Source organism: Mastigoproctus giganteus, chromosome 1 (genome assembly GCF_048544385.1).
Source record: "Mastigoproctus giganteus isolate SK-2022 chromosome 1, ASM4854438v1, whole genome shotgun sequence".
NCBI classification, from domain to species: Eukaryota; Metazoa; Arthropoda; class Arachnida; order Uropygi; family Thelyphonidae; genus Mastigoproctus; species Mastigoproctus giganteus.
The window spans coordinates 265,939,809-265,966,065 of NC_143575.1; the positions used below are offsets into that span (position 1 = coordinate 265,939,809).

The following is a 26,257-nucleotide window of genomic DNA, read 5'->3' on the forward strand; positions in this document are numbered from 1 at the left end:
TCCAAGTGATTAGTGGAGTTGAGAGAACGGTAGAGACAACAGATGAATTTGACACAATAAGGTAGAGACATTTTAAGCGAGAGAAGATCAAAGAGAGGAGATTCCAAATTGCCAAGTCTCTGACAGGGAATATCAGAACGGACATATGCACAAGTACCACCTTTGAGGCTAAAGGAATCGTACAGCGAATAATTTGGGCATCTGAGATGAGCAGTAGTTGAATCAACCGATAACTGAGATTCTGTCAGAAAAAGTATATGGAGTTTGGCAGATTGCTAGTGGAAATGGACATCGTTGAGATTAGAATTGAGACCACGTATATTTGTGAAATGAATTAAGAAGTGCTTGGGAGGTTTAGATCTTTTCGCAGATAAGCTTGCTCTATTAGTTTGACAATTCATGGTGTATTCAATAGTAAGAAAAAGTGAGTGGGACATGTTGTATGAAGTAATGAAATTTTTGGATATGTCATACATTGGTAAGAATATACCCAGATCCTGGATATAACGTGGCCTCGACAAAGCACCCGGATACACACTATTCGGACTCTCTCCAGTCACTATCTGGCAGGGTAGAGGTAGCAAGATTATACACTAGCTGATCCGGAAGCCTCCTAGAGAGTTACCAATAGGTTCGGTCTAACTAGCGGCCGGCCTGCGAACACCGTTTTAGAGCTGTACCCTCGAAATATGAGGAATATTGGATCTCGCCACGATGTTCATCATAATCTCAAAAGTCATCAGTCATACTGCATGATGGAAGAGATGGGGAAGGGTTGACCGGAACTTAGCTCTGGAGACTAAACATGGGTTCCACCGCTTCAAGCCTCCAATAAGCAAAGTGGTGGTATTGCACAGGTTGATGAGAGTCATTTACCACCTAGTACTGCCTGGTAACATAGAGGGGGTGGCATTCCTCCATGTGGTTTGGGCGCTACACCTCGACCCCTGCTTACTTTGGTTCATACCTGGGTGGTCACCCACAGTGTGCTTGTGCATGGGGGTTATACCCAGCATTACTAACAGTCCCACCATCGTGAAGGTGCAAGCAGAGGATTTGGCTGTCACAGACCGTCCGGACTTCGCCGAAATTGGGTCCACTTGACTTGTGGTCACCCAAATATCAGTTCCATCAGCATTTTAGACTCCCAGATAGGTTGAGCTTGTCTGCCATATCTGAGAGAATGTCTGTGACGACCTCAAGGACCAAAATCTCTTAATATCCCTTCCCCTTTGTACGTATATGTCAACTCTACTATACACAGTAACTTATACTAAAACTATTCCCTAACGCAGAAATTTCCCCAGTGTAGCCTTCTATAATCAGTGTTCCTTGATTTCTATCCTTATATAAAATATTCAAATTATACCGCTATAGGTATTACATTAGCATTAGCATTAGTAGAGGCATTTGATGCAAGAAAGCAAGCTTATGCAGCATCAGCCAAAAAAAAAAAAAAAAAAAAACCCACTTCCACTTCACCCCTCTGTTCGTTCAAAATACCTGTCCAGCTGAGCCTTAAACTTATTTAGGCTATCAACCTCCACTACAAGGGATGGAAGTCTGTTCCACCAACCAACCACCCGCTGGCTAAAGGCAAATTTCCGCACGTCTATCCTACATCTGTCTTTCCTCAATTTGAATTTATGCCCTCTCAGGTGATTTTTCTGAGCTAGAGGAAGAATCCCATCAGCATTGAGCATGCTTAAACCATTCAAGGCTTTATACACCTCTATCAGATCACCTCGCTGGTGCCTAGTCTCCAGACACTGTAATTTGCAAAACTTAAGCCTTTCTTCGTAAGAGCACCCCTTTGTTCCATTCACTAATCTTGTTGCCCTTCTCTGTACTCGTTCCAGCAGCTCTACATCCTTCTTGAAATGAGGCCTCCAGACCTTAATGAGGCATATGGCAGAGAAGAAAAATGCATGGGATACTTACAAATTAACACATGACACAGAAGCCTATGATAGATACAAGTTGATATGCAACCAAGTTACAAAGGAGGTTAGGCAGGCGAAGGCAGATTACGAGAAATCCTTGGCAAGGGATGCAAAGAAAAACAGCAAAGAGTTCTTTACTTATGTAAACTCTAGAAGGAAGGGGATGAATCAGATTGGTCCACTTGATATTGATGGGTCAACTGTTGATGATCCTGCTCAGGTAGCTAACAAACTAAATGAATATTTTGCATCGACATTCACACATGAGGAGTTATTCAGCAAAGGGAATGCCAGAGGTGTATTCAACTTTAGCAGTAAGCTACAGAATCTTGAAATAACTGGGAGTAAAGTGGAGGAGAAACTGTTGAAGATAAACACAAGAAAGGCACCCGGGGTGGATGGGATCTATCCAGTTATATTAAAGGAGGCAGCAAAGGAAGTAAGCAAACCCTTAGCCATAATTATGAGAGCTTCCTTGGACTCAGGGGAGGTACCCATAGACTGGAAATGTGCAAATGTGACCCCAATTCACAAAGGAGGATCAAAGGCTGACACAAGTAATTATAGACCTGTGAGCTTAACTTCTGTTCCAGGAAAATTAATGGAGGCACTGGTTAAAGAAGCACTGCAGGATCATTTAGACAAGACTTCAGTTATAGCTCAGACACAGCATGGTTTTGTTAAGGGGAAGTCTTGCCTGACCAACTTGATTGGATACTATGATGCAGTCACAAAAGAACTGGATGCAGGGAATAACTTTGATATTATATACTTGGATCTTAGAAAGGCTTTTGATACTGTTGCACATGGAAGACTGCTACACAAATTGGAGCAGTGTGACATTGGAGGCAAATTGCTGCTATGGATAAAGGGGTGGTTGAGGGGGAGAAGACAGAGAGTGGTAATCAATGGACACTGCTCATCGTGGACTAATGTTATTATTAGTTATTACATCAAAGTCGCTTAATCCTCTTTATCCTTAATTTGCTTTAGTTTATTTATAATTTTTTCCACTCTCTCACCTTTTCCTCCCTTAAACGGTTTCAAATACTCGCTGTATTTAAATTGTACTGACCCCCTGGTTACCATGTTTACCATTCTCACTTCTTGATCGCCTTGGCCTTCATATTCATTACGGGTGCCCCCAATACTCACCATCCTCATCGCGTCTCCTACTCTTTTTTGACACTTTTATATTTATTATCCTCTAGCTATTAAAATTAATTAACCAATAACCCTCCTGTTGATTCCTCTACAATTCATCAATTAAAATCAATAATCAGTTCAATCTACCATTAATAATTTATCTCTTTTTTTATATAATCAATTGAATCGAATAAACGTTTATCGGCTATTTGCTGAGTTATTTGGGCTCAGCCAGGATCAATCAACTACAAGACACACGCAATTTACAGACATAATACAATCAGGAGACAGAACATTATGGCCACCTACATAATAGCGTGATATGTCGCCTTTCGCGATGATAACCACTTGAACTCACCGTGATTTTGTCTCCCCGAGAGCACCCAAGATATCCTCAGGTATCCGGACTACTTGGACAGAAGAACGTTCCGGAGTTCGGCAACGGAGCCTGGACTGGGGAATGCTGCGTTCCATACTGCGTACTGCATCCCACAAATGTTCAATGGGACTGATGTGAGAATTTGGCGGCAAGGAGAATACACAAAATGCTTGGACATGATCCTTGAACCATTTCTACACAATGCGGGTCTTGTGACATGGGGCGTTGTCTTGTTAAAAGAATCCGGTGTCATCTGGATATACTGTCAACATGTAGAGGAAAACCTGGTCCGAAACAACGCCGAGGTTGGATCTGACGGTGATTGTGTCTTCAATGGGGTTGAGGAGACCAGTGACGCCCATGAAAACATCCCCCTGAACAACAATACCATTGCCATCGGCCTGTTTACGTCCAACTGTGCAATCTGGTTGCAGCTGTTCATCTGCTTACCCTTGAATACGCATCCGTCCATAGGCATGTTGGAGATGGAACCTTGATTCAGCAGACCAGGCGATTCTTTTCTAGTCATCTGATGTCCATGAACGGTGCTCCCGTGCCCACTGTAGGCGGAGTTGTCGATGACGGTCAGTCAAATTAGGCACAGAAACAGGTCGCCTACTCAGTAGACCTATCTGTGAGAGTGTCCTTTGGATGGTGTATTCGGAAACCTTTCTCCATCGCCATGTTTTTTGTCTGAAGTTAAAACAGGAATGTTGAGCCATCCGTTGTCCCCTGCAGCACGTGCCAACTGCCATTCACCTCGACTACAGAATTTTGTATTTGTGTCCCCTGGATCTTCTCTCACGTTCTAGTCAAACTATGCACCCCTCCATTATAAAAGCTGTCTGGTTGCTAAGCTTTTAATCCGCATATTTATATTCTAAAGCTTCGTTATATGGATATCGATTAGAAATCCTTACCAATCTGGTTGTCCTTTGAATCTTTTCTCAAAGCTTTATGAGTTTCTTTCTGGCGCCCAGACTTCAATACAAGATTCTAAACGCGGTCTCACCATATTAGCATTAGCATTAGCATTAGTAGAGGCATATGATGCAAGAAAGTAAGCTTATTCAGCATCAGCCAAAAAAAAAAAAAAGCACAATCACTACTCCCATTTCACCCCTCCGTTCGTTCGAAATACCTGTCCAGCTGAGCCTTAAATTTGTTTAGGCTATCAACTTCAACAACAAGTGATGGAAGTCTATTCCACAAACCAACTGCCCGCTGGCTAAAGGCAAATTTCCGCACATCTATCTGACATCCATCCTTCCTAAATTTGAATTTATGCCCTCTCAGGTGATTATTCTTAGCAAGAAGAAGAATCCCATCAGCATTGAGCATGCTCAAACCATTCAAGGCTTTATACACATCTATCAGATCACCTCACTGGTGCCTAGTCTCCAGACACTGTAATTTGCAAAACTTAAGCCTTTCTTCGTAAGAGCACCCCTTTGTTCCATTCACTAATCTTGTTGCCCTTCTCTGTACTCGTTCCAGCAGCTCTACATCCTTCTTGAAATGAGGCCTCCAGACCTGTATACAGTACTCAAGATGTGGCCTTACCATTGCCTTATATAAGGGAATAATCACATCCCTATCCCTGCTAGAAAAATTCCTGTATATAATTGACAAGACACCATGAGCTACTCTTGCAGCTCGTCTGCACTGCTCAGAGAACTTCGTATCTGCCTGCACAATAACCCCCAGGTCCTTTTCATTCTCTACCACTGTCAGCGTAGTACCACAGAGTTGATACGTTGCTCTGTGGTTACTGTTTCCCATATGTAGTACTTTACATTTGTCAATGTTAAACTTCATTTGCCACCTCTCAGCCCATCTGCTGAACCTTTCCAGATCCTGTTGTAGCAGCATAGTGTCAGTAGTGTCCTTGACAACCCTGCCAACCTTCGTATCGTCTGCAAACTTGGACATTAAGCTTGATATACCATCATCAATATCATTTATAAATACAGAAAACAACAATGGACCCAACACTGAACCCTGAGGAACTCCACTAATAACATTAGTCCACGTTGAGCAGTGTCCATTGATTACCACTCTCTGTCTTCTGCCACTCAACCATCCCGTTATCCATAGCAGCAATTTGCCTCCAATGCCACACTGCTCCAATTTGTGCAGCAGTCTTCCATGTGCAACAGTATCAAAAGCCTTTCTAAGATCCAAATATATAATATCAAAGTTATTCCCTACATCCAGTTCTTTTGTGACTACATCATAGTATCCAATCAAATTGGTCAGACAAGACCTGCCCTTAACAAAACCATGCTGTGTCTGAGCTATAACTGAATTCTTGTCCAGATGATCCTGCAGTGCTTCTTTAACCAGTGCCTCCATTAATTTTCCTGGAACCGAAGTTAAACTAACAGGTCCATAATTACTTGTGTCAGCCTTTGATCCTCCTTTGTGAATTGGGGTCACATTTGCACATCTCCAGTCCATGGGTACCTCCCCTGAGTCCAAAGAAGCTCTCATAATTATGGCTAGGGGTTTGCTTACTTCCTTTGCTGCCTCCTTTAATATAACTGGATAGATCCCATCCACCCCAGGTGCCTTTTTTATGTTTATCCTCAACAATTTCTCCTCCACTTTCCTCTCAGTTATTAGAAAATCATCTAGCTCACTGCCAATGTTTACTTCACCTACGACACTGCCAATGTTTACTTCACTTTCCCCTTCCTGAATAACTCCTCATGTGTGAATGTAGATGCAAAATACTCGTTTAGATTGTTAGCCACCTGAGCAGAATCCTCAACTGTTAGTTGAGGATTCTGAGATATATAAGAGATATATATATCTTAGTTATATAAGTAACAGGACAATGATATCCTTGTCCTTACTTGCGAAGGTTGTATTATATTATAAATAGGACACCATATTTCTTCTTAGCCTCCTGTTTACAGTGAATGGTAAATTTCCTGTCTGATCGTACATAACCCTTAAGTCTCTTTTTGCACTGGACCAGTTTTATGTCCTCTCCCTCTCCTGTTCCCTTTTTGCGACTTGTTCATGACTCCTTCTCAACTTCGTGTGTATTTTTCCTCTTTTCTAAAACGCAACTCTGTCTCGCATTCTCTCCTTTTTCATTGGTTAATCCTCCATTCCTAAACGGAAAACTATCCTCTCCCCAGAGAGTTTTGATATTTACTTTTAAATACATCACAAGGGATCCATCTTGACGGCCCTTGCTTGTTTTCATTGCGTCCTCCTCTCTTTTAGTTTCCGCTTTCCTCTCTGAGTCCCGTATATTTTTCCACTCTCCACCATTTGGTGAAGAGTGAAAAAATCCCTCACTTGGTATCCGCTCCCTCCATCGCGTGGGTTGTGTTTTAACAGGTGGCTGTGTCAAGATTCCATTCTCAAGCCACCCCACCTACGTATGTATTTACCACAGACTTAACTAATCTCGCCACACATTACAATAAATTACCCCCTTCTGCTACATTATAATTCATAATAAAATTTACCTTAAGGGTTTTGTAAGATTGATTTCTTACATTTCTCTCATTTATAACTTTTCATAGTCTTGTCAATGATATATAGGAATTTTGCTAAGGGATAAGGAGGTTATTATCTCGTTGTATAAGGCAATGGTCAGGTCATACCTTTAATACTGTGTACAAGTCTGGTGTCCTCATTTTAGGAAGGATGTAGAGTTGCTAGAACGAGTACAAAGGGCAAAAAGATTGGTGAGAGAAACAAAGGGGATGCTCATACCAAGAAAGGCTTCAGTTCTCCAGGTTGCAGAATCTGGAGACTAGGCACCTGCGAGGTGATCTGATTGAGGTATACAAGGCTTTGAATGGTTTCAGTAGGCTCAATACTGATGAGATTCTTCCTCTTGCTCAGATTAAGCACCTGAGGGGGGGGGCACAGATTCAAATTGAGAAAAGTCCGTTGTAGGAGAGATGTGCGCGGAAATTTGCCTTTAGTTAGCAAGTAGTTCGTTGCTGGAACAGACTTCCATCTCTTGTTGTGGACGTTGATAGCTTAAATAAATTTAAGGCTGAGCTGGGCAAACATTTGGAGTGAATAGATGAGTGAATCTTTTTTGTTTTTGATATGCACATCTGATGATGCATATGGTCGCCTTCTTGCATCGTGTGCCTCTGCTAATGCTAATAAACTACTCTATATAACGTTAAAAGTATAAATAATAACAGATAGTGAGTAATAAACTACAGAAAACTTACTGCTCTGGATTCACTTGTCTTTCTCTCTTTATATAAGATTTTAGTTATCATGCAACCTCTACTTCGAAACTTCTTCGCTGATATTTGTAAACGGGCGTTTCTATGTGTTCTAAGTTATCACTGGGAACTCCATCTATTCAGTAATGACCTTCCACCCCCAGTTTAGTGCAACTAAATCTCAAAATTACATAGTTATCAAATATTTAATTACTTCAGTTTCTAAACGCCTTTCTTTTCATTTCCTTCCAATCACCATTTCGATGGTTGTCATGGTCAATCGAGATTTGGCGTCCTTTGCTTTGAAACCTTGGGAATTTCGTGTTACTGTACGTGTAGGCGCGCGTGCGCAGTACTTCAACGCACTACCATTCTCTTTGAAGGAAAATATGTAAAAATATAAAAAAATAATCAAAAACAGGTTGGAAAAAAAAACCAAAAAAATCAGTGTTTAGTGTATCCACCCAGTCAGCAAAGCTACCACTTTTAGGTCGGCACAGATATTCCATTCTTCAAATTGTATTCTTGATTGCATATATTTTTCGAATGAACCTGTAGGTTCTCGTTGTTTCCTTCGTCTGAACTGCATGGGCCAATGGGATAGATGGATGTTTATTTCCATTACTCATTAAAACTGCTTTCAAACTGAACTTGGATTAATCAATGAAAAGCCTCCACTCCATTAATTCCTGGACATTGTAAACCACAGCACCATCCATGGAGTGATAGATCGTTATGTTAGATTGCCTCTTCCTATAAAAAGACGCCTTGACACGCTTTTAAAGAAGATTTCACTGCTGAAGTGGTGATCCTAGTAATTTAACCTTGGTTCTGGAGAAGTCCAAATCTCTGACTAAATCATTAATTTCTGCCTGAATGATTAGATGCGGCTTTGTAGTATGGAGAGGTGAGAAGTCAAGATCTGTGCTCGTTCTGGGTTCTGCATTTTCTAAATACCCCTTTTCAGGTCCTGAATCAGGGTCAAGTCTATACGTTTCTGGCGGTTTTGGCACTGGCATTCTATCAGCATGAAGAACCGGCTTTAGAACAGAAAGTGTTCTGCGATACTCTACTTTATGCTTGTACGGTTGAGGTACGCGCACATAAGAACACAATTAAGAAATTGTAGATTTTTATTTCTAATTTAAACACAGTTCACGATTTCCACTTATGCACACAACACTTACTTTCAAACACTAATGAACTAAAACACTTCATTACTTTGTTCACCACTTGCTCTCTGAAACACATGCACTTTCTGGAACATTCACGAATGTTGTAGAAATCTCCCGAATGTTCTAAAAAAATAAAATAGATGTAAAATATGGTTAAACCAACAGGTCTTAGTTTTAGGTTATTAACCTACGATACTTGAAAACTGAGAAAACTGATATATGTATCCTACGAGAATCTGTTGAAATTATTTAAGGGGATAAATTGATGCCGAGCAGTGTTATTTGTGATTTGTATCATCTTTTATTTTGCCATCTATAAAACCAGGTCCAGGAAATGCACTGCTGGACAAAATTAACAGAACAAAATGTTTTTCATATGAATATTTTTTGTGAACAGTGTTGCTGAAGGAAAATATTTGTTATAATAGGCATCCTGGCATGCAAATTCAGAGTACCCAATACAAATCGATCTACCACCTCAAAGAGCCGCACATTATGCAAATTATTCATTTCTTTAAAAATACGGGTTGCTGCAACATCACTTCATTCCTGCTTTTTAGCTTGCTCAGTGCAATAGCCACATTTCCAGTACTCAGGATGGCAAGTCATCGTCGTTTAGAAGATTCTTTGAGATGGCGAGCCCATGGACGACTTGTACTTGGGCAGCCGCAGGTGGAGTTGCAAGTTGGCTTAATATGTCATGCAGTGTCTTCTCGGCACAATGGAAGCATTTTGAGGAAACGGGAACCATTACAAGAAGAGTTGGCCAAGGTCGTTCGACGGCTACGTCAACCAGAACAGACTGGCTGTAACAACAAGACGGAACGCTATGATGTCTTGTCATCAACTCTCCCTTGAGGTTTCTACAGCCACCACAGGTGAAAACATTTCCAACCGAACAGTGTTAAGAAGACTCGATTCAAGTGGATTCTACGCAAGGAAGCCAGTCGTTTGTATCCCATTGCCCCAAATCACTGCAGAGCTCGTCGAAACTGGTGTCAAACCATGACTTGGAGGCCTGACAAATGGGGTACAGCTCTGTTCTCGAGTTCCGTTTCGGCCTACAAAGAGTTTCTAGACGTTATTTCATCTGGAGACAACGAAGGATGTAGTACCATCCCTCTGACATCAGAGAAAGGGACATTTACGTTGGAGGTAGCGTTCTCTGATGTTACGGAATAATGGTCAAATGCCGTATCTCTCTTTTTAGGGGTGCAGTTGGCCCAGCTTTTCTTTTCATGAAAACGGAGGTAGTTTTCATGGGTAAAACCACCTCCCGCTCACTGTACAGTAAAGGATTACGTAAGGCGGATGTTGATGGTAATCGAAGGGTGCTGTGCGTTGTACGGGCTCAATGGCAGGTCACTGTGCAACAGGTGACATCGCAATACAATATGGGATATCAGATACTTAATAATTAAGTGTCTAATTCACACTTAAGTCTATCGAGCCCGAATTTTGTTTTGATCAAGGCATCAACTGGACTTTTGAATTCGTCGGACTCCCAGTGACTTTCGGCATTAATGCACTCATGATATCCTGCGACATGATTTCTAGTTGAAAGCTTATTTATCTCAATTTAAATAAAAATCTCATTAAAGAGCACTGATGAATTACCTTTAAAAATGTTTCGTTACAAATTAAACAAAAAATTACAAAACATGGAAAAAGTCTATCGATCGAAGCATTTTTATTTTATATTTACAGGTATTTTGTTGTGAATAACATTGGTAATTAGATAAGAAAATGTTTGTCACGAGTCATCTGTAGAGAAGGAGGACCTGATCAATAAAGCCATGGAATTTGAAGTGGAGATGAGGAGATTAAGAGGAAGACCACGTACGATGACATCAATACAATTGAAGGGTGTGCCATTAAAATAGCAAGGACCGAGTTGGCAATGATAATGGAATTTGGTTTTTGGAATGAGGAATTCCATACTTTGCTACTAAAAAGATTATGCAACGAAAAGGAAGAAGAGTATGCGGAACTTTCAATTTTATACTTCAGTAATTCAGGAATATATTCTTTCCAGAAGACGCATGTCTTCTCCCGATATCCACGGGTTATTGAATTGGAGGGTGAGTTGTCCAGCACTAAATATTGTTTGCTCTTTAGTGTGTAACGTGGCCATTTGCTCTTATTCTCTGATCCATCAGGTGATACATTTGGGTTCCTATAAAAAAAAAAAAAAACAGGACATGTATTAAACAAAAATTGCAACTCTGATACTTTCACAATTTCTCTTACCGAAAATTAAATCTAAATTTTCACTACTGCATTTGTACAAATTTGTTTTTTTTTTTTTGGGAAAATTAGTGGTAATTTTTCTGCGTATGCATATGAAAGAAGAGTGGACATCGCTGCACTGCTGCTGTCTGTACGTTAAGTATTCCATCAAATGGAACGATTAATGGAAAGTAATCCATGATGCATTAACGACTGCACTCTTTTGGATTACTCATTCCACATCTATCATATCTGTTTGAAGGCGGTAGTCTAATGATCACTGCCTTCAAACCCATAACGAGAGAGAGATCATTCGTCGAGAAATGGAAATTACAGTGAATCCAACTGTATAGCCTTCTTAAATATGCAGAAGAGATACATTTCCCAGTTGGACCTTCGATCGATGGGTAATTGCCTTTGCCTAGATAATGTGTACGACGTTATTGTAATAGGGTTTTAGGAACATCAGCAAGTAAGGCATCAGCATGTTGTTCCGTATGCACAGTCTGTAAATTGCATGTGTTCTGTGGTCGATTTTCTGTTTTCTGGACGAAAGATCCGAGTTTCCGGGAGAAAAAACCTTCTTATCCTCGTCTGAGACCGACTAACTGAGCCACGTTGAGAAAAAGGCCCATAAAAATTCCACAAGTCAACGAGGGGTTTCGAACTCAGGCCTTTTCTACGCAGTGTGGGGAGGACAGCGATTCTACCAACTCTGCTACTCACGAGGGCCTGAGTATGACAATTATGTTCTGGTGGACCTATCCCGGACGAAGAGAGAGTGCAAATTCCTTGTTGCTGTGTTTGTGTTCAGTACGCAGGTGGGTATTCACATAACTGAGTGCCGAGACTGGTTTAAACCGAAAACCCTTGTTGGACACGAACATAATGGATATCCTGGGAATGTAGCTCATCATTCGACTGAGGTGGAAGTTTTTGCATTGAGAAATATATTGGTACCTTTTCGGATGGGTGATGTTATTAAACACGCCCACCGCAATCTGTTGACACGAGTTTCTGGGAATTTTTGGTTTTTATGCCAAGGTAAAAATTCTCTGGAAAGGTGGTATACCATTCACGAGGAAGTTTTTGGCCCATAAGTAGGTTATTTACGGAACTCCAACAGGTTAGTAGAAAGCGTTTATTAAGAGGTAATGAGCATAATCAAATGGTCAGTAATGGAGAGATTTAAATAATCTGAATATTCGTTAAGCATCATTATTGAGTTCATCCGAAATTTGTGTGATAATTGAAAGTTGGTTTACTTATAAAAAAATAAAATACGGCCATATATATTCTCAGTGATCACTGAATTACGACTACCCCATCCGTAATGGACTATGGCGCACAACTCGCAGTATAAAAAGAAAGAACAGCTTCATACGCTACAGCTGTGGCAATTTAATATTGATCTGATGGTGCAAGTCAAAGTGATGAAGTATGAGACGTAGTAAAGATATTACAGAGTTTCAAAAGGTCATGCTTGTGGCAGCTCGTGAATCGGGTGCTTCCATATCGGACATGTCTCATCTTGTCGGTTGATCAGGCCCACTGTGGTTAAGGTGTACAAAGAATTATCTCCAACGGGTAAAATCACCTCCCACCGACTGCAAAGGATTACGCAAGGCGGATGTTTGTGGTAATCGAAGGGTGCTGCGCGTTGTACGGGCTCAATGGCAGGTCACTGTGCGACAGTTGACATCGCAATACAATATGGGAATCCAAGAACAGTGTCCCAAATGACAATGTGCCACACGTATGGGATTCCACAGCATTCAACCCAAGACACAACATCTCCTCACGGCTGATTGTCGTCGATGGCGAATGTTGTGGTGTCAACAACAGGCTGGTTGGACAGTGTGATTTTGTTACAATGTGTTGGTTAGAGGAATGAATCGAGAATGTCATGGATGTGCAGAAAAGAAATTTTCACGGTTCGCGCATAAAAGTGGTTGCTTTCTGCTCTTTTTCTTTTTGTTATAAATCATAATTTTTTAAATTTAAATTTTAAAGTTTTAATTGTTTTAATTTAAAGAGATTTGCAAACAAAATGCTAAAGTTGGTAAGAATAGTTACCCTGTTCTTGCAAAGTTAGCCCAATATCTCATCATCCGACGGGACAAATGAACATCATCAGGAGCAGGTTTTGTGAACAACTTAGTGAAAAAGGAACCAAAAACGAAAGGGAGCTCATTTGCATGATTCGATCCTATCCACTTCGGTATATCAAAAAAATCTAGAGAGCGTATTCTAGCATCGAATCGATACATGTAGACATCATTTGCAGATTTGGCGTAGCTCTCAGCATATTGATTGACTGGACACACAAACTCAATATCTCCTATTAATTGATCAGCAGCACGAAAATAATTAAAATCTATCCAATCTGTGTATTCGTAGATGACGAATTTCTGAATAATCTTGCTCTGATATGGAGAAAACATCTCCACGGCACGCACCAAATCATCATTTGATATGGAAGCATCATGGGGAAGTTTGAAGAGTTCTGGAGAAATAAGTGGAACAAATAGACTTCCTTCGTTTAAATTAGTGCCAAGAAGAATACTTGTGTTCTTAAAATGATTCCTTTCTAGCGATATTCTCGGATCTTCTCGAACGATATAGCCATCAACGACTGGAACAAACGGTATAGTGAAATCTTTTCTTAATTTCACTGCTTCTTCAATTATTTCGTTTGCATTTTTAGCACGGAGGCATGCTAAAATCGCGCCAACATCATTCCCATTATGAGAACAGTTTAAACCTTTTGCTAATCGAATTCCTTGATCAAAAACAAATTTCCTCTTCCTCAGTGCCCATGGTGAAGTTGCAGTTCCACTCTGCAGGATGGCTCTCTTGAAAAGGTTACGGCTGTGTGGAGACAGCAGGTGAAATCCTACAGATGCTGCTCCTGCACTCTGTCCAAACAGTGTGATGCTTTCGGGATTTCCTCCGAAGTTTGCAATATTCTCCCGAACCCAATGAAGAGCCATTAGTTGGTCAAGTAATCCTACATTTCCTGGTGCATCGGGATGATTCAAATAAAGGAAGCCAAAAGGTCCTAACCGATAATTCATGGCCACCACAATTACATTTTCCTTCGAAACAAGACCTTGTGAATTAAAAACTTTCATGCTTGCAGATCCGATCTCAAATCCCCCTCCGTGTATCCATACTAAAACAGATGCATTTTGGGGTGGTGGGTTTGGTCTCCAGACATTTAATGTTAGGCAGTCCTCGCTAGATAGTTTTGGAGATATATATATCACAGTAATATCCAATATTGTGCTACCCATAGATACTTTTTGCAAACATTGAATGGGTGTTTTAGTAGCATTGAGTACTTCATCCCAATTATCGACTGGTACTGGAGGCCTGAAGCGATTTTTATCTAGCGGTGGTTTGGCGTAAGGTATTCCAATAAAAGCTTGCACAGATTTTCCATCTGTTGTGTTAATCAGTTTTCCCTTCACTCGACCATTTTTAGTTTGGACAATAAGATCCTCGAGGTGTGGTCTTCCGGTATTGACTAACTGATATAAATACGTTAAAATTACTATTAGTATAAGAAAATGTCTCCTGTTCCCCTTCACAGAAGATCTTTTCGAAGTATACATTTTTCTGATTTTTGTATCCATAACCGAAGAAATAATCATCTGAAAAAAAAAGGAAAAAAATTTCATTATAAAGTGATGGCAACTGATCGGCAATCTATCTTTGAAGAATGATTTAGAATAGCAATTAATGTGCGTACCTGAATTATATACACTGAGTTGGCTTTGCATTACCAACACCCACCATGAGTTGGAATGAACTGGTTTGTGAGGCTGGTGAAGACTCAAAGTGGAATGATTGTGGTGGCAAGATGTGTAGGTGCCAGTATCTCAACAACAGCCAACATGGTTAAGTGCTCCCATTCTATGGTGTCACGAGTTTACTGTGACTGGCTATCAGCGGTCGAACAAACATACCAAAGGTCACTTCAGTGACAACCATGTGATCAACGGAGGTGGTGGGTGTCGTGTGTCTGGTACAGTGGCCCAGCTAGCCACCCAGTACAACATAGGAACTGCAAAAGCACTGTCCAAATGGACGATGCTCCTGATATTAGATGTATAGGTTATGGTAGTCCACGATCCCCAAGTGTCCCCATGCTTCTGCAAGACTCAAGAAACTGCTGGGTCTTGCGTGGAAACTTCAGCACCAACACTGGATTACCGACATGTGGAAAACTGTCGCTTAGTCTGATGAATATCGTTTCCAACTCTATCATGCTGGATTGGCGTAAGCACATTTGGAGAAAACAACCAAAGGCCATAGTACCTGGATGTACCGCTGATGTTCGGCAGGCTAGAGATAGGCTCAAGGGGAACGCCTACCTTTCTGTCATCACCGACCAAGTTCATCTCTTTATGAATACAGTGTGTCCAGGCAACTCTGGTGTCTATCTGGCCCCATGCCACAAGGCTACTAACTGAGTTCAGAACGTGACAATGTTTTCCGTCCCCATCCCCATGACCGTGCAACTGAGCCTGTTTAGAACCTACTGGAAAAGGACATTCGATGCTTACAATGTATGGGCATTGTTGGACAGTTCACTGTGGTAGTGCACATGGGTATCACCAGCACAGGACACCAGCAGCACCTTGTGAAGGCCATGCCAAGACGTGGACGGCTGTATTACAGACAAAAGGTATCCCCACGAGGTATTAAGTAGGTGTTAATAATTGAAAGCCAACTCAGGTGTATTTAACATGTTCCATATTATAATTGTATATCTATTTAAATAAAATTAAACATTAAATCAATAATTGGATTACTGCAATAAAACAAATTCACAAACAGAAAATTTTATAAATTCAGTCTTTAAATTACGGAATGTAATTTAAAGACTGTTTCCATTGAGCATGGATTCTAAAAGATGTTTTAGTGCCTCATTGTCTAATTGTATTTATTCTTCCTGCTAAATATCGTATAGCTGACAAACTTTAAGGAAGCGGATATAATTTAATATGAAGGACATATAATTTAAAACCTCACAATAACATTTTAATATTTTAAGACCACATTGCCCTCCCCATCGACTAAACATTCAGCCGTAGTGGGAGGTTACCGTCCCTACCGCGGGGAGACGGGTCTTTCTATCTAGACTTGTTATTTTTTATATATTACCCTCGTGCATTTGCCATTTTAACACATAATTTAAAGTAAAATAGAATAATACTATGTAAAAATACGCTATACAACTATTTACGTACATTTATTTTAAAAACTTCATTTACATATCGAATAAAAACTTCATTCGAGGGTCTTTTGCGTCAAAGACCCTCGACAACCAATTTTCAACCATCACTCCGACCTGACTGAACATTTTTGCTCTGCATCTCGAGGGCAATTCAACAATATATGAACGGGAGTTTCATGCTGTCGCACCGACAAGACAAATCCTGCTCTAAATTCATTTCAAACAACCTTGTTTCCAATCAATGTTCAATAAGGATCATATAATGGTACAATCCCAGAGTTGGTGAATTCTTATTCTCCCTCATTGTCAGTGCCTTCGGAACCTGGAAAAGGTCACTCTCCCGACGTCCAAACTGTCCCAGCGGTTCTACCAAATATTATATTATCCCTTTGTATCCCAATTTTCTTATCTTTAACATCACTCTTATTGTATGTCCTACCGATCTCTGGGCAGGATCTCACCCCAAAGACCACCGTAGGAAAATTCCTCTTCTTTCTATAAATCAGGCAACGGAGATGTGTTTTTGTAAAGCGGCTCATAGAACGTCAGTTTAACTCTACCTAGTATCTCTGTGAAGAACAGTACCACTGGAAAAGGACCGGATATCATATGTGGGTAATGTAGGTTTGTGTGTGTTCTGGCCTCTTGGCTACCCAGAAGCATCAATCATCTGGAGAGATGATTCTGGGTGAACCAGTGATAATGCTCGTATTGTCTCAATTCGAGACGCTGACCCACCTGATGTTGCAAAAAGGTGGGCTAGATCCCTCTCGGGGCCCATTCCAGTAATACATTATTTACAAATTTAAGACAAATGAGGTTGCAATTAGTATCAAATGAGGTCTTAACCGAGGTCCCATTTCAAGACCATGAGAACAATTATGAGGTAGAGATCCCGGTCTGAGATGATCCAGAAGAAGATGAAACTATAGATAACAAGTACCGTGTTTTCTTGAAAACCTCTCTGGCAAAAGTTTAAAATGCCCGAAAAATCACAGCATTCTGAATAAGAAAAGATTCCTGGCCAGGCTGTAGAACACAATAATTTGTGAGAGTTCTTCCCTTTTTCTAGGTAGTTAGTAAATGAATATAGTATGATCCTAACTCTCTGTTTCACCGCAAAGACATAAATCTGTGGTAGCCAAATTGAACCTGAAGAGTCGCTGATTTGATGATCTGTGTCCTGTGGTCAAGTAAGAGGTGCATAGATCGATGGAAAGCCATGACTGTACTTTTTTATCGTGAAGAAAAGTAATTTCCGGGAAGAAGAATCTTGTCACCAATCCTAGAGTTGTGTCCCAGCGGATCTGCCACTCATATAAATCAGGCAAAATTCAAATTCAAAATTAAATTATTATACCGTATTAGGGTCACCCGTAATTCATTACATAAACCCGTATTTGTGTCTGTAAATTATGTGTGTTCTTTTAACTATCTCCAAATCTATCGGAACCTCTCTCGACAGAACCTGCAAAGCCTCACTACAAACAGTCCGGCGTACTCTTGTCACTCCAAAGAGAGCAGCCCTCTGAGCCGCAAGGAGATGGCCGGTAACATGCACGTGCTCTACAGCTACGCCCCATGCCCCACTTAAATTCAGTGCTACGGGAACAAACACGCATCGATAGCACTTTCGGTGCTGAACCCTTAATTCCCCATTCACATCTTACATCTAATTTCACTACAGTATATATGGCTACCGCCTTTTCTCTAATTTATTTGGCATGGGCCATGAAACTCAGCCTCTCATCCAGTATTATTCCCAAGTATCTCACCTGGGTTCTATAACTCACTGTGGACCCCCTTGTCCTCAGGGTGGGATGCCTTCTCGCGCCTAGCCTTCCTTTAAGCATTAAGCATGTCTCTGTAGTCGATATGTACAACTTGTGCACATCAGCCCACTTCTGAAATTTAAAACGTCATTCGGTACCATTGTCCACATCACAAGTCCCAATTCAGATCACTGTGGTACTCCTCATTCAACCTTCTTTGTGACTCTAGCCACGAAGATGGTTAAAAGACTTACATATACTACTGCTACTACAGTTCCAGAAATTAGATAAATATGACCATTTAGAAACAGTCGATGGAACATTAAAAGAAATCACATTTCTTTATTCAGTGAAGACAATACTTAATTCGAGGAACTGCAGCAAAAGGGTGGAGCTAATCAAGTTGCGGCGAACTGTCAGGAGAGTATATGTTAGAGGTTAATGGAGACACTTTGTGTCTCCATTAACCTCTAGCATTTCTCTCACTTGGTTTCTGGTAACTAACAGACAGCATGTCAGAATTTGCAACTGTGCCAGCGTATTCTTCGATGTATACTCTCTTGACAGTTCGCCGAAACTTGATCAACTTCTTCCTCTCGCTGCAATTCCGCGAATTAAGTATTGCCTTCACTGAATCAAGAAGTGAGATTTTTTTAATGTTGCTGTTGTTGTTGTTAGGTTTTAGGAGCATTAGCTACTAAGACCATGTTGCTCCGTGTATACTGTCTTTAAATTGCATGTTCTGAGGTCAATTTTCTGTTTGCTGGATGAAAAACCCGAGTTTCCCAGAGGAAAAAACCATGCTACCCTCGCCTGAGACCGTCTAACTCAGCCACGTTGTAAAAAAGGCCCATAACAATTCCTCCCATCATCGACGGGACTCGAGCTCAGATCTTTCCCACCCAATGTGGGGAGGACGACGATCCTAGAAACTACTACCCACGAGGGCCGGGACGTTGGATTTACATTACTAAATAAATAATAAATTTTCTGATTATACTCCGGGACGACCAAACGGTCAGAGGAGTTAACAAGATACACAGAATACAAGAAACAGCACCGTATTCAGCAGTCACGGGCTTGAACCCCGGTCACTCAAGGCACGTGTACGCCTGACCACTAGTCTACTACTAGTATGGTGGTGAACAGTTCGGTTGAAAGTATTGTGAAATGCACCCAGTGCTGGTCAAGTAATGCTATTTAAGTATTGAAATAGAATGAGAAAAGAAATAAAGGCTTAAAATATTTCAAAACAAAATAACTTGAAATGTTAAAGGTTGACAAAAAGTATTCGAATCACCCTTGAAATGCTAGACATTAAATGTATTATGTGGATATTCTGTAACAATGTTGTCTAGACATCGGAGCAATGTAGGGACAAGGTCTCTCTTCATATCTATCTTGATCTGTCAAGTCAAGGTCTCTCGGTTGCCTCCCATTTCTAGCCATTATCTCTCAACAAAAAAGACCTTTACAAGAGCAACATAATATTGTCATTATTATTTATATTAGTAGAAGAAGTAATGCCGAATTATGCAAGAAAGCAAGCTTATACAAAAAGGGAAGCAAACACTTCCCATTTCAGCTCTCCATCCTCTCTAATAGTTTTCTACTTCTTCCTTAAATTCATTCAAGCAAGAACTAGATACAGTGTTAATCAATTTTCAGTCTTCTGTTCAGCAACCATTCTTCCACAATTTGAATTTATGTCCCCTCATGTGTGAGCAAAAGGAAAGATTCCATCAAAGCTAGTGGTTTGTATCCCTTTAACCCCAAACAGAGCTCGTCGAAACTGGTGCCATGAACATGTGACTTGAAACCTTCACAAATGCGGTATAGTTCTGTTCTCTGATGAGTAATTTTTTGATTCCAGTTGTGTTTCCCATAATAGCAGTTTAACTTTAAAAGCTTTAATACAAGCGTACATGTCAGTGATAAGTTTATTCTTTCCTTGCAGCTCTTTATTGAGAATATTTAAATGGCAGGTTAAGTCAACAAGAAATGCTAAATCTGTTATACATACGATTATGTATCAATACCTATCGTTAGATCTACATTGTGGATCTAACAAGAAGCACATATAAACAGGTTTTATAAGCCATACGTTAGTTTGTCTCCATCTATATAGCAACATGAACTGCACAGCTGTGCATCCAGCTAACCAACTAGCACGCTCAATTCTGATGGGATTCTTCCTCTTGCTCAGATTACGGACCTGAGGGGACATAAATTCAAATTGAGGAGACAGTTAGCATTAGCATTAGCATTAGCATTAGTAGAGGCATATGATGCAAGAAAGCAAGGTAATTCAGCATCAGCCAAAAAAAAAAAAAAAAAAAAAACACCACTCCCATTTCACCCCTCCGTTCGCTCGAAATACATGTCCAGTTGAGCCTTAAATTTGTTTAGGCTATCAACTTCAACAACAAGTGATAGAAGTCGGTTCCACCAACCAACCACCCGCTGGCTAAAGGCAAATTTCCGCACATCTATCCGACATCCGTCCTTCCTCAATTTGAATTTATGCCCTCTGAGCTGATTATTCTGAGCAAGATGAAGAATCACATTGGCATTGAGCATGCTCAAACCATTCAAAGCCTTATAAACCTCTATCAGATCACCTCGCCGGTGCCTAGTCTCCAGACTCTGTAATTTGCAAAACTTAAGCCTTTCTTCGTAAGAGCAACCCTTTGTTCCATTCACTAATCTTGTTGCCCTTCTCTGTACCCGTTCCAGCAGCTCTACATCCTTCTTGAAATGAGGCCTCCAGACCTGTATACAGTACTCAAGATGTGGCCTAACCATTGCCTTATACAAGGGAATAATCACCTCCTTATCCCTGCTAGAAAAATTCCTGTATATCATTGACAAGACACCATGAGCTACTCTTGCAGCTCGTCTGCACTGCTCAGAGAACTTCATATCTGCCTGCACAATAACCCCCAGGTCCTTTTCATTCTCCACCACTGTCAGTGTGGTACCGCAGAGTTGATACATTGCTCTGGGGTTACTGTTTCCCATATGTAGTATTTTACATTTGTCAATGTTAAACTTCATTTGCCACCTCTCAGCCCATCTGCTCAACCTTTCCAGATCCTGTTGCAGCAGCATAGCGTCAGTGGTGTCCTTAACAACCCTGCCAACCTTTGTATCATCTGAAACCTTGGACATTAAACTTGATATCCCATCATCAATATCATTCATAAACACCGAAAACAACAACGGACCCAACACTGAACCCTGAGGAACTCCACTAATAACATTAGTCCACGTTGAGCAGTGTCCATTGATTACCACTCTCTGTCTTCTGCCACTCAACCATCCCCTTATCCATTGCAGCAATTTGCCTCCAATGCCACACTGCTCCAATTTGTGCAGCAGTCTTCCATGTGCAACAGTATCAAAAGCCTTTCTAAGATCCAAATATATAATATCAAAGTTATTCCCTGCATCCAGTTCTTTCGTGACTACATCATAGTATCCAATCAAATTGGTCAGGCAAGACCTGCCCTTAACAAAACCATGCTGCGTCTGAGCTATAACTGAATTCTTGTCTAGAATTCAGTTATAGCTCAATTTACCTGGAACAGAAGTTAAACTAACAGGTCTATAATTACTTGTGTCAGCCTTTGATCCTCCTTTGTGAATTGGGGTTACATTTGCACATCTCCAGTCTATGGGTACCTCCCCTGAGTCCAAAGAAGCTCTCATAATTATGGCTAGGGGTTTGCTTACTTCCTTTGCTGCCTCCTTTAATATAACTGGATAGATCCCATCCACCCCAGGTGCCTTTTTTATGTTTATCCTCAACAATCTCTCCTCCACTTTCCTCTCAGTTATTACAAAATCATCCAGCTCACTGCCAATGTTTACTTTACCTACATCATTTTCCTTCCTGAATAACTCCTCATGCGTGAATGTAGATGCAAAATACTCGTTTAGATTGTTAGCCACCTGAGCAGGATCCTCAACTGTTGAACCATCAATATCCAGTGGATCAATCTGATTCATCCCTTTCCTTCTTGAGTTTAAATAGGTAAAGAACTCTTTTCTGTTTTTCTTTGCATCCTTTGCCAAGGATTTTTCGTAGTCTGCCGTTGCCTGCCTAATCTCCTTTGTGGATTGGTTACAGACCAACTTATATCTATCATTGGCTTCCATGTCACCCATTAATTTGTATGTATCCCATGCATTTTTCTTCTCTGCCACATGTCTCATTAATTCATCTGACAACCATTTAGGCCTAAACCTTGAACAATATTTCTTAGTTGGTATGTAAAGCCTGGTAGCCTCCAAGATTAGTTCCTTGAATGCTTCCCATTTTGAGTTTGCTGTTGGTAACATCATCAGTTGGTCCCACTGTATAGAATTTAAATACTGTCTCAGACCATCATAGTCGCCTTTAAGAAAACAAAAACCCTTCCCTTTACCTCTGATGGTAGTTACCTCCTTGAGTAAATCCCACTTCAACACACTGTGTTCACTGCCACCTAGTGGTTCATTTATCTGCAGATTCTTAATGCATGAAGAATCACTACTGATAATCAGATCAAGAGTATTGCTCCCTCTTGTTGCCTCACGAACATGCTGATGTAGAAAACAATCATCCAATAAATCCACAAAAGCCTTGCTAGTGTGTGAGTGACCAGCCCCAAAATTCCAGTCAGTATCTGGGAAATTAAAATCCCCCATTATAAGACTCTCTGATTTACTGGCCCACTCTATTTCCCTGTACAGTTTCTTATTATACTCATCAGAGTCATTAGGCCTATACCACACTGCTACTCTCAATTTTGATCTCCCAATGCTTATGTCACACCAAACTGACTCGACACTGCCCTGTCCATCGATGTCGACTGGCTTCACTTCCTTGGATTTTATGTGTTTTTTAACTAATAGCATAACCCCTCCTCCCCTCCTGTCCTGTCTATCCTTTCTATACACATTGTACTCCCCAAATTCCAGTTCTGCATTCCTTATATCTGTGTGACACCACGTCTCTGAAATCCCCACTATTTCTGCCTTTGATGTTTTGAGCAATACCTCAAATTCATCAAATTTATTTACCAAACTCCTAGCATTGGTGTACACGCAGGTATACATGCACCTATTTCTATTCTTGGCTACCCTAACACAACCCATGTGTTTACTTGTACCGCAATGACTCCCAGCAGTCTCTGAAATATCCTCCATCTTGTTTTTCAGGCTTCTGCTCAGTTCAATAGAAGCAGTGCAAGAATCACTTCCACCTCTGCCAGTGGCTACTGTCAATCTATTGGTTGGTCTTTGTCTCCCCCCCCCCCAACTAGCAGTTTTCCGACCCACCTAACTCTGCCTCGACAGTATCAGCAAAAATACTTGCACCCTTTCTATTTAAGTGTATCCCATCCCTGTAGAAGCAATCTCTCCTGTTAACAAGTACAGTCCAGGCTGAAAAAAATTCTACCCCTTGAGCCTTGCACAATCCCTCCAGGGCCGAATTGATCGACAAGTTGTAGGATAGATGTGCAAAAATTTGCCTTTAGCCAGTGGGTGGTTGATTGCTAGAACAAACTTCCATCTGTTGTTGTGGAAGTTGACATCTTAAATAAATTCAAGGAGGAACGGGACAAACCTTTAGAGGGAATGGTTGTGTGAAATTAGTTTGTTTTTTTGGCTGATGCTACATAAGCTTGCATTCTCGCATCACGTGCCTCTAATACTACTACTACTACATATAGACGAAGATCTGACCAGAGTCCCCGTGAATAAATGGCCGAAGATACAACAGACCAACACAACCCAATAAAATCTTTTATAATGCAATTTGTCAAAAATATTTATTCTTTATTGGAATTATTTTACTTTCAAAATTTATTAACCATGTTGGCCAAAAAAAAAAACCTTTTCTTTATGAACGCTATTTGCAAAATTACTCACCAATTATTGGTAGAGAGTAGTACTTACGATTCTTCCACTGTAACTGCAACTGCAACTGTAAACTATAAACCGCGTAATAAAGTACCATATGTTTGAAAGAAGCCGAAACTTTATACTGTATTTACTGTTAAACTCTTCTCAGAATTATGGAAAGTTGAAGAGAATAACAAGTGAAGGTTATCTTGTCGGTTACTGGATGACCTTCGCTGTTTCTACTACTGGAATGTTTTTCTGTTTATATAATGTGCTTTTCTACTGTATCCTATTCTTTTCTTCCGGCATCCAAAGAATCTGATGTCATCCGTAATCTCTTAAAGTTCCACGTTAAGTTCATTTTATTTATTTTTAGTTTTTATTCCAGCTCAAGCATCTGAAAATGTACTTTTTTGACCTTCCGGCATTGTTGCTCTCCTGAATGGTGTTTAGAATTTCTCTTTGCTGGACGAAAATCCCGAGTTACCGGAAGAAGAAACCACGCTACCTCCTCCGAGACTGACTAACTTAGCCATTGTGAAAAAGGCCCATAAAAATTCCTCACTTCATCGACTGGACCCAAATTCAGGTCTTTTCCATCCGCTGTGGGGGAGGACAGTGATTCTACCAATTGTGTTGCCTAGACGGATATATAATTATATAATTATAGTAATAATAATGGTGTTTGTAATAATAGCTATCCAGCTCGCCCTTGAACAGTAGTTACAATGACCACCCTCCCACAGAAGAGGCCTCAACTGGAATGTGGTCAGTGACTCGAAAACTTTTTATTGGCTTTGCCATTTTTCGGATCATACATGCATCCAATCCCTAATGGATGAAGCTAAAACGGAAAGTGGGCCACCTTGGAGAATTCGTGTTCATGTTTGACACAAGAAGGAAGTATTACCTTCTGAAAAATTCGAAGTCCTTAAATTTGTAAACATTTAGATTTATTACTTCAAATTATTCATTTCAATTACAAAACTTGTTAAGGATAACATGTCCTTGTTGCATGAATATTTTATTGTGAACAGTGTCGCCCAAGACGAATATTTGATATAATAGGCATCCTGGCAAGCAAATTCCAAGTATCCAATAGAAATCGATCTACCACCTTACAGAACCACAAACTATGCAAATTATTCATGCCTATAAAAACATCTCACTTCATTCCCGTTTTGTTTTTTGGCTTGCTCAATGGGATAGCCACATCTCCAGTACTCAGGATGGCAAGTCATAGTCCTTTAGATGAATCTTTGAGATGGCGGCCTTTGGGTGACTTGAAGCCGAGCAGTCGCAGGTGGAGGTGGCCCTTTAGCGAAATGTGTCACGAAGTGTTGTTTCGGCACTATAGAAACAGGCGCTCGCTGACAGGTAGGGTGCAAATGCTGGTCTGGTGGTCTTCACTTTAGAGGACGACTTGCTTCGCTGATTACGACTCTGTTGTGCTGAATTGATTTACTTGACATGTGTTCACAGATCTCATCTTATTTCTGTTCTAAGAATATAACTTATTTGTTGAGTAGCACTGGTGTGTGGATTTATGACTTATTACGCTTCCTCGGACATGAACCCAAAACTACATGACCTTCAATGGTTGAAGGCATGCATTTGAATTAAATACATCCCATTTGTTCGCTTGACAGTAAGTCCCTGGCCCCTGATCCTCGCTCCATGGGTGGTGACCAATTAGTGGTTGTTTAAACTAAACTATTATATTTAGGCTACCCAAATAATTAAATTCATCTGCCGTGTTGTGTCTTATGTCTATTCATTGGTCGATTTGTCAGTTTGCTGGACGAAAAACCCCAGTTTTTGGGGATAAAACCTTTTTATCTACGCCTGAGACCACTAACTCAGCCACGGAGTGAAAAAAGCCCATTAAAGTTCCTCGCGTCATCGACGAGATTCGAACCCGGGCCTTTTCCACCCGGTGTGGGGAGGACGGTGACGATACCACTGTGCTACCGGCGCAGACACTAGTGGTTGTATAGTGGCACAGTATAATATTTGTGTTAATATTATTTGTACAGTAATGTAAATAGTGGCATGGTTGTTGGAAACGCTGGCTGGTCTGCCTAATTAGTAGTAGTAGTAGTAGTAGTGGCATGTGATGCAAGAAAGCAAGTGTATGAGCTTATGCAGCATCAGCCAAAAAAAAAAAAAAAAAAATCACACCATTCCCTCCAAATGCCTGTCTAGTTCCTCCTTAAATTTATTCAACCTATCAACTTCCACAACGACAGATGGAAGTTTGTTCCAGTA

General features: G+C 40.6%; 2 protein-coding genes across 2 annotated transcripts in view; both read right to left on the reverse strand.

Moving 5' to 3' along the window:
* Window positions 1-8,695, reverse strand: part of LOC150091939 (uncharacterized) — a 73,150-nt gene extending 64,455 nt beyond the window's left edge. The window contains exon 1 of the mRNA XM_090370371.1: window positions 8,501-8,695. Within this exon, the coding sequence (XP_090226497.1) occupies window positions 8,501-8,695 (195 nt within the window). The remainder of the gene's footprint in view (window positions 1-8,500) is intronic.
* A 1,877-nt stretch (window positions 8,696-10,572) lies between these two features.
* LOC150091940 (acetylcholinesterase-like) lies at window positions 10,573-14,731 on the reverse strand. The gene is made up of 2 exons (XM_090377462.1): window positions 13,157-14,731; window positions 10,573-11,027 (listed from the first exon to the last, which is right to left on the reverse strand). The coding sequence occupies exons 1-2, from the start codon at window positions 14,716-14,718 to the stop codon at window positions 10,637-10,639; spliced, it is 1,953 nt and encodes a 650-aa protein (XP_090233588.1). The 5' UTR covers window positions 14,719-14,731; the 3' UTR covers window positions 10,573-10,636.
* Between the last annotated feature and the right edge of the window lie 11,526 nt (window positions 14,732-26,257).